The following is a 9646-nucleotide window of genomic DNA, read 5'->3' on the forward strand; positions in this document are numbered from 1 at the left end:
GCAAGCCATTTTTTGACATGTTACAAGGGACATTATGCACATGTCAACCATTTTGTGGCAAGTTGGGTTTACATAGTGCGCTAGCTTTACTTTTGGAAAAAGTAGCCGTCGCAATTTTTTGTGTGCCTAAGGTGTACTTTTAGTAGTTGATCATCATTCTTGAGGATCTTTAAATGCTTTTAGGGTTTCTCTGGGGAGGTGATGTGGTGAACCTTCTTGGTTTGCACACATACCGACTCTTTCCGAGTCTCATATATTTGTAGCCTCTATAAATGCACCCCACTTGGCACTTTATAGAGTAGTATATACTTTAAAAGTAGCATGTCTAGAATATTTTTAGACATATCACACCTGACATTGAAATATACCAAAGTGTATACCATTATGAGCTCAAATCAACATAATAGGTGCCACAAATGTCCACATTTTGATGAGTCTCAAGCCTTTTGTACATTGAGATAGGTGCACTAAGAAAATATTGGCCCAAGAAGTACCATTATGAGCTCAAATCAACACAATAAGTGCCACAAATATCAACATAATAAGTGCCACAAATATCCACATTTTGATGAGTCTCAAGCCTTTTGTACATTGAGATAGGTGCACTAAGAAAATATTGGCCCAAAAAGGAATATAAGCAATGGATCAAGCTTCATAACTCTAGCAAAAGGTGACTAGCCTCAAACATTGTCAATCCAGATTAATAAAATATGCTGTGGGGAGCCATCACATAAGTATTTTTGCATTACAACTCCATTTTTAGGGTTCTAATAACCACTACACATTGATCAATATACGTAAAAGATGTTGATGCAGCTTACCAACTCGCTGGCTGCAGTGTTGAATCGAATGTGGCTAATGTACCTCTTCCAATTATAAGCTAAGCTCAATCATGCCTCTGCATTATCAGAATCTGAATTGCCCATTTGGAAAACTTGGGGATGGCGGAATGATATCCACAGGGCATCAGCTCATGTTTGAACAGTTGAGTTGGTGTTGAAAACCGCAGTGCCTGCATGGAGAATGGCATCAACGTGCATCAATGAAAAGACTTCACCAGATGTTCCTACGAAATTCGACTGGTTGTGGAACCCCTGTCACACAATTTTGCAAAGCATATACCGCGGCATGCATGACACATTTCAATTTGCTAAGCATTATACCGTATGCCAGCTATCATATGATCAGCTAACAAGATGCAGCTATGAAAACTGAGGCAAGCCTCAGGCAAGCATGGCATGTGTTAAAGCAAACCCATGCAGAGACATTCAGCTCCTGCCCATCTTAGCTCACTAAGGAGCTTTGAAAAGCATTCATAGTGACCCTCTAACCCAAATTTACGCTACACATGCAGATCAACGAATGATAGATACAAACTTGGCATTGCTGATATGACCATGATTTGTTGCATATAGCTTTCTGCAGCCATTTTTGGAGCAACTAAGTGGTATGTGAAAGTAAAGGCAGAAACAGTACAAACAAGCCAGCAACATACCGAGTGTTGGCATGAGGATGGAAAGGAGAATGATGGAAACGATCTTGAGAACAATCCCGGGAGCGGCCATGTCTTTAATTCGCATCGACTCTGTCGTATATGCAAGGGCATTGGGCCCTGTGGCAATTGGTAACATGTAGGCAAACTGAGAGCCCAAGGTTGCAGGGACCATGAGAAAAAGAGGATGCCTGTTGATGGAGAGTGCTATCTCTGCTACAAGTGGGACAAAGACAGAGGCCGTGGCTGAATTGGACGTGAACTCTGTCACAATACCAGTCACTGTTGCAATGGCAGGGGTAATGGCCCAGTAGGGTGTAGAAGCTAGGAAGTTCATCTCGCTAGAAATTACGTCAGACAACCCACTAGACTTTATGCCATCTGCTAATGCAAAACCTGCAATTCATAGACAAAAGCAAAAGAAAACATCAATTGCCACCGATGATAGCTATACTGAAGCCATGTCAGGAAAGCCATTGAACAGCATTAAAATGTGGCTTTAGCAGCACCCAGTATGAAACTTCCAACAAGTTTAGTCACTTCAGCACACGTCAAGAAATAACCACTTAAGTAAGCATTCAAACAGAAGAGGATGGCAATGTAAATTGAGGCACTTTCCTTCTTAAGGAGAAGATGTCTGCCATGCCTTGGTTAAGAAAAGAATGCTTTGATGATGCTTCTTGGGATTTGGCACAAGATCATAGAGAAGACCCTTGATCCAAAATATATGGCTTTCACGATATGCCTTTACATTGGCAATCAGTCTGGCTCCCCAACCTATCCAAGAGAATCCACTCTAAGAAGCTGCAATGATCAGAACAAATTTGGGGATCCAACACCAATGATTTGAATGCCTGTTGAAGGCATTGCACCGCACTTCGACCTCAATTACAAGGAGATACATTGGACGTTTGGTAAGGTTTTTTTTTTCAAAGAATGCGGTAAATTGTATTATGAAAACAATAACGTTATCTATGATCTACCAAACGTCATCCGATACGTTCGGTCTTTTCGCAACAGTAAAGTCTTTGGAGGAATTAGGCCTTTCTATCCAATGGATGCTGGTTAAGTGCAAACAGGAAATCTTAGATGTCTCTGAAAGGGATGAGGAAAAAGAAGAGTTTATTCAAGGCTTTACAAACAACAGCCCTTCCAAGGAATGTGTAGTCACTACTACTTTCTGTTCGAAAATGAACAAATGGTCCTTAGCATACTAGGGTTTGGACAATAGATGCTAAAGAAATCTCCTATGATATTGTTCGAGTGATCTGATGATTCTGACCCAACTGCGTCAAACCCCACAATATACGTGCCGTGCTACCCAACCTCCCTCTCGATCTTCACCCGTCTGGGTCTTTTAGCATCTCCGCTGGGCAAAGGGCACAGACCTACCAATGTGCTCAACCCAATACGGCATCCCGAGTTTTAGAAAAAATCGACAGAAGTAAAAAATTCCATGGCTTCCTAAATAGCACAGAGAGTGAAGGTAATGGAATTAAAAGAAATGCAATAGTTTACAGTAATCTGCGCGGGCATTAAGGACTACCTAGAACTGGAAACTAATACTCTGCCCACAAATAATGGGTTCCAGCCTGTCAATAGAAAGGGGTAGAACAACAAGGCAGCCCCTGATAACAACAGGAACCAAAAGAACACAACGAAACCTAATAACAAGTATGCTCCTCTCCTCATGGATCTCCCCAATGAATTTGACGGCCCTCATGGATAGATCTCCATCAGGCCTACAAGCTGTGTAGAGAGGCATTTTCCAGAGTGGAAGGATATTTGGGATAGAGAAACCAGGTACTGGATGTCAGATCAACAGGGTAAACTTCAATCTTAATCTCAAAAACCATGACATGATCCTCATCAGGTAAAGAATCTGACTCCATCCTCAAGCCCCATCAGCCTCAGCTGTGAAGAAATTCTCCCTGGACAGATGTATGATATTCGCCCAATTATTTGGAATTAGAATTGGAAATTTCTTCTTAATATGGCACCAGTTCCATAGACTCTAGACTCTCTCACCCTGCTTACCCTCTTAAAGTGGATTTGTTGGTGCAAATTGACTCAGATGTAAAACTCTTGGAGCATCAGCATGGGAGGAAAATCGAACTTCAAGACAAGGGGAATTCAACTATCTGGCCTAAAATATGGATGCATCATGCAGCTGATGTACGTCTGGACATCAGAAGTAGGATCCCTTACCAGTAACTAGTCACTGGGAATTGGATGAGATTGCAGTGCAGCCATGGGTGTGGTTTTAGATACTTTACTCCCTTAGACTGAGCTGCCACCTAACACTAAACACACGCGTGACGTATATCTGATTTTTTTTTATTTTATTTTTTTTTGGTGAAGACGTGAAATATTAAAAGGTAAGTGTGAACAGTTGGGGATCCTGCCCCTATCTATCAACCACATGACTTATACAAGCCTTACAAGGCTACCCCTATGCCCCTATCTTTTTAGCACAGAATCATACTAAGGTTACGCTTTCTCGCTTAAAATGCCAAGTGTGACTACTCTGAAAATTTTCCTCTTTTTATCAAGATATACCTTTAAATTTAGTATCCTTCAAAAAGATTTATTGCATTACTGCAAAAAATAGCAATTAATCTGAATCCCATTTATCTCGAGAAAGGGTAATTGAATCTGTATCCCATTTACCTCAAGAGAGGGTAATTGGGTTACAGTGTGGGTGAGCTGTGGGAGTTCAAAGGTTCAAACCCATCAATTTGGGCGGCTCCGGGGATCAATAAATACCCAAAGCTAAGAGATGGGTGTCATTATTCCTAGGAATAAACACCCAAAGGTAAGAAATGGGTGTTATTCCCATCAATGAATACCGGGGACATTGGACAATAACGGCATTATTTTTTATATAAAAAACAGGTGAACAGGTGGCTCGGTCTAGCCTATTATTTGTTGGAAGAATTTTTTACAAGTCCTTTTGTAAACTGCAAGCCTACCTTTTTGCATTTTTCCTCATCGAGATAGAGCGGAGATAGACGGCAATCAGGGCAATCAGGGCACGCGGCTATACAACGACAGAGCCACAGAGCCTGCATGACTTCTCAGTCTAAGACCACGTTTCAGAGCAGGACGGCCCCACGGGGAGTCGGGGGACTCGGGACGCGTGAGTGTCAAGAAGAAGATTAGAAGAGGACGAGACAGGTCATCAAAAGCAAAACGCAAACAGACCAGCATTCCTTGTCTCCTTCTCGATCAGCCTTTTTCTGGAACGGACAGCTTACTGGGCGAGCCTTATTATTAACAGCAATTATCCCACACGGGAAAAAGAAGACCCACAATAAAAGGGAGAGAAATTCGACCTCCTCCGACCAGTAATATGACATTCCATGGTATTTCGCGGCACTGGGACCAGTCCATGAGCTTGCGCTGCGGATCGCGCGGGTTGGGTATCACAAAGAGCGACACTGCCATGAGCATCTGTTAAATGGATCAACAGAAACAGAGCCAAAAACAGAGAATTTCATTAGTCAAATCAGTTCTATCTCTACCATTTGTCATAGAAATATATGTAGAAGGTTGTACGAATGATCAAGAATCAGAATACTTAAAGCTAATCTCAATTCAATCGCTGGCTAATTTGTTATCTACCAATGATCGAGAACTATCACAAAAAGTTTTAGGCAAATTCCCACTATGATTGCCACGGTTGTGAACATCATGAGCTTCTGCAAGGGAGGGACTGCATAGCTAGCTAGGTGCAGTTAGGGGCAGGGGGCTAGCGGCTAAGCACCCCGGGCCGGCAGCCCTCTGCCCCCAAGCACACCTAGCTGCACCTAGCTCGGTACCCCGAGCAGATGCTCACGATGTTAAACACTGTACGGGGGACAAAAAGGGAAAGGTGCCCCTCTTAGATATCGGAAAATGTCCAAAGTCTCGTGTGTGTAATGCGTCTATCTAAAGAATCAGAACACTAAGGACCATCTTTATTCAATCATTGTTAATTTGTTATCTACCAACCATCAGATTTATACTGGCTATCTCAATTCAACTTCAATTTGCTACTTACAATAACTCCAATCTGACACTAGCAGTAAAGATTCAGCTCAGTCTAGCTCGTCCCAAGAGCACATTAAGACCTCTCCTCTGAGCTAAACTGGTTTGAGAGGTTCTATAAATATCTATTGATTGATAGCATGGTTGCAGACTTAACCATAAACTTGAAGCTTGAAGAAATAAGGCACCCATGGCTGTTCTTTCCCTTGTTTCAACAGTGAAATCTTGCAAGAAGAATAAGAGCACTGTTTTTTTGCCACAACCCCCACACACTTTGCAACCTCATTAGATCTAAAGATCACTGCCCAACTTACTGTCACTGTGCCATTCGCTGGGTAATCGTTAAATAAAGCCGACCATCCTGTCGAATCTCCAGTCAAGCTCTTGGTCATCCACAGCACCACCAGGACCTGCAAACATGATGGGAGGATTCTAGTCATTGCCTTTCCAAATCCACAATCAACATCTAAATGTTTTTCAAAAGCTAAGGCCAACGAGCTGAGAATAACTTACAAAAAAGATAATCAAAATTATTATCTGTTCAGAAGTAATAGGTCCTGCAAAGGTAATCCAAATGATTGGTGAAGTCTCAATGAGAAGAATGTGCAAAACAAGACTTACGACTAACTAATACATCCAAACACAATCAATACTAAATAGACAGGTTGCAATGCCAAAGAACCATTCACAGTCACATTGTTACATGAACAATGTGATGAGTGGGCTGGCAGCACCAGGCCATCAGCTCAATAGTCACCAGAGAAGGTTGTGGTTGTTTATTAAATTCCTACAGTGTTGCTTGTGACAGATTCAATCCCATAATGTGACCTCAAATTACTATAAGCACAGCTTTACACTTCTTAAACGCTCAGATTTTGATAGTGAAAACAGTGAAGACATCTCACCCAATCTGACAAGCTCATCCTCCATGTGATATGAATGAAGAGAAGCAGAAATAGGTTTCACAGCGGAGGGTGGGCAAAACCATATGCAAGCAAGCAACCATAACACCAGAACTAGCACAAAGGAGAAGGGGACTGCAAAGAGCATCCATTGCAGGAAGTATATGGGATTCTCTTTAGGAAAATCAGTCTCCCAAATGCCGGTAAAGATGAGGTTAACTGCATTGCCAGTGAGTGTGGACATGCCCCCAACAGTCACTGCCACAGCGATGCAGACAGAAACCCCTTTGCAGAAGTCCATCTCTATCTTGAGCGCTTGCTCAGAGTCCATTTTGAGCAACACATTGGACAAGTGCCTTTCCAAATCAATGGATGCATGCCTCTCTAGCTCTTTGCTAGCATAGGCAGGCAAGCTCTTTCTCCTTCTAATATCAGAGGAAAGTTCCTTGCTGTTGAACCTAGGCAAGCTGCAAGTTCTGGAAAGACCTTTCTCATCACTAAGACTGCTCATCTGTCCACCTGAACCATGCCCACCCTCCTCCAAACCATGTGCAGGCATGCCAATGGCATGTGCACCTGCAAGCCCACCCTTCGAAGCACCTGATGATACCCCCTTGGTGGCATGCTCAACATGCTCCCCTTCATCACCTTGGCTGCTTTTGCTGTTGTGCCTGGAGAGTATCTCCTGTTTCTTGTTGTCAGGACGGTCATCGCCTTGATCATCGTCGTCTGTATAGCACTGCGGATGGAACCCAGCATGAACCTTCTGCTGCACCCCTGCAGCCATCGGCATCAGCATCGCTGCCGCTGCGGCATTGTCCACCCACATACTTATAAAGGCAGAACCCATGCAGAAACCGAAGAGGAGCAGCCGGGGGTCACTCCCAAAGAGAAGAACAATGTGGATGGCAAGCCGCTTGTGCAATTCATGGTAGCGCACCGCTGCAGCAAGGATGAAGGAGCCCAGGATGAGGAAAATGGTGTCATTGGTGTAGGATTTGGAGACGGCACTGGCCGTCTGAATCTGGAGGAAGGGCAGGAGGAAGAGGGGGATGAGTGCGGTGACGGCGAGGGGGATGGCCTCGGTGACCCACCAGATGAATATCCAGCTCATGGCAGCGACCATGGCGCCGCTCTTGCCAGTGTTGTCCTCGACGTCGAGGGAGACGATGAGGACAACGAAGGAGAGGGGCCCAGCGAGGAGGAAGAAGGCCTGGTGGCGGGCAAGGCAAGCATGGAGGAGAGCGACGGTCCGGGAGGGCCGGGAGGACCGGGGGGATGGGGCGGAGCGAGGGAGCAGGGGAGATTGGAGCTGCTCATGAGAAGCCATGGACGATGATGATGATGCGGCCCCCTCTGTCTATGTGCTCTCACAAGGCCTGTGGAGCTGAGCCTGAAGCTCAGTGGCAGGATTCTGTATTCTCTGGCTATGGGGGGTGACTAATAAATCCGGATCTCTGATCAGATACCCCACTGGTGGTGGTGCTGCTGCGGCTGTTGAGAGTGCGTCTCCTTCTCGTAATCATGGTGGTCACTGATATCATCATCGTAATCGTCACATTCCTCTTCTCATGAATTGTCAATCATTTAACAAACAGAGACGCCACTTCTTTCTGCTTTTTGGATCGTTCTTGTGCGGGATAGACAGACGGAAAAAAGAGAGAGTTTTTTTTGGTGTTCTCCTCCTTGCATGAATGCGCCCCCGGCCCCCCCCCCCCCCGCCCCGGGGCTCCGTCTCAGACCCCACCAACATGACGTGGCGCCGGGTCTTTTTGCCCATCTAATAAGGCTTTACACTTGTCCATCCCGCATCAAAGGTTGGATTTTACACGTCACTCCCTCAGCTTCCTCCTCTCCCCCCCCCCCCCCCAAAAGGCCTTCTCCCTTTCCTCCCTATTCTTAGGCGTTCTTCCATCTAAAATGAACGCCAATTCCCTAACTTGTGGGTCCATGCTAACTTCCTAATTTGTGGGTACCTAAAGCCACATCAAGGGCAGCCAAATTTCCCTCTAACATGCTCCCATGGTGGTTGGTATTGGGGGATCTTCACATAGACCCGTTTGAAGAAGGTACAGCAATGAAAAACTCACAAAACCTACCCTTAGACTAAGTAATTCCATAATTTAAGGAAACCCATACGCCTTACACAACTTTTTTTGCCTTCATAGCTTTTGTAACAGTTTCACATTACTTACCACTAATAGCAAGTAGAACGAGATATGAAGATTCATGCTCTCAATAACAACTTCATGGCCTGCTCGTTCTATGAAAAGTCATAACATGTGAAGCAAAGAAAGAAATAGAGGCATCGATTACAATCACACAGGGGTTTGTTTTGTAACCCTTCACATGAAGACAATAGTATTGTGGATGAGGCACGTAGACTTTTACTAAGACAAAGTAAAAACTTTGAGTCATGACACAAGCATGACAAATTGACCAACATGAGTTTGCTCATCAAGGGAGAGGGATTCCATGCAATGACTTTGAAACTGCACCTCAAACTACAGCATAGGTTGTGGACAAACATTCTCACCCATGCATAGTTATTGAATGTTAAAGGTAAATTGTGAAGTGATTGAAGAAGATCGTCTCCATTTTGACCAACTATAGGAAGTTAAAAATACCAAACAATCAAAAGTTAGAAAAAATACAAAAGAATGTTGTAAACAATGGTTGATTTCTATTTTTGCCTTACAAACAACTCCTCTATCTTTAACACATGCCCATGAGAAATCACTATAAATTCTCTCTCTCTCTCTCTCTCTCTCTCTCTCTCTCTCTCTCTCTCTCTCTCTCTCTCTCTCTCTCTCTCTCTCTCTCTCTCTCTCTCTCTCTCTCTCTCTCTCTCTCTCTCTCTCTCTCTCTCTCTCCATTGGACTACATTGGCGTTCCTTGGGATCCACCTCAAGCTTCAACTTGTGTGAGTCCCTGAATTTGTATGTCATTAGTTTATATATCCTTTCTCTCTCCTAAGTTGGTAAACTTGTGTGTGGTGAACCTGTTAAACCAAACATCCCTCAAGCATGCTACCTTCACATTGGATGCTTTGTTCTCCTCTCTTCTCAATTAGCACCAATTCGCTCTTCTCTCTCCCAAGATGGTAAACTTGTGGGTGGTGAGGCTCTTAAACCAAAAGTCCCTCAAGCATGCTACCTTCACATTGGATGTTGTATTATCATCTCTTCTCAAGTGGCACCAATTTGTTCTTCTCTCTCCTCAA

The 9646-nt window shown here is 44.0% G+C and overlaps 1 protein-coding gene across 1 annotated transcript; it reads right to left on the reverse strand.

Moving 5' to 3' along the window:
* Positions 1-511: 511 nt before the first annotated feature.
* LOC148022089 (tonoplast dicarboxylate transporter-like) lies at positions 512-8063 on the reverse strand. Its single transcript, XM_087697704.1, has 6 exons — positions 6427-8063; positions 6035-6078; positions 5836-5931; positions 4828-4945; positions 1496-1888; positions 512-1012 (listed from the first exon to the last, which is right to left on the reverse strand). Exons 1-6 carry the CDS (start codon positions 7751-7753, stop codon positions 972-974), a joined length of 2019 nt encoding a protein of 672 aa, XP_087553830.1. The 5' UTR covers positions 7754-8063; the 3' UTR covers positions 512-971.
* Between the last annotated feature and the right edge of the window lie 1583 nt (positions 8064-9646).

The sequence above is a fragment of the Lygodium microphyllum genome, chromosome 17, assembly GCF_053477565.2.
Source record: "Lygodium microphyllum isolate KBCC chromosome 17, Lygodium_microphyllum_v1.1.10, whole genome shotgun sequence".
NCBI lineage: Eukaryota > Viridiplantae > Streptophyta > Polypodiopsida > Schizaeales > Lygodiaceae > Lygodium > Lygodium microphyllum.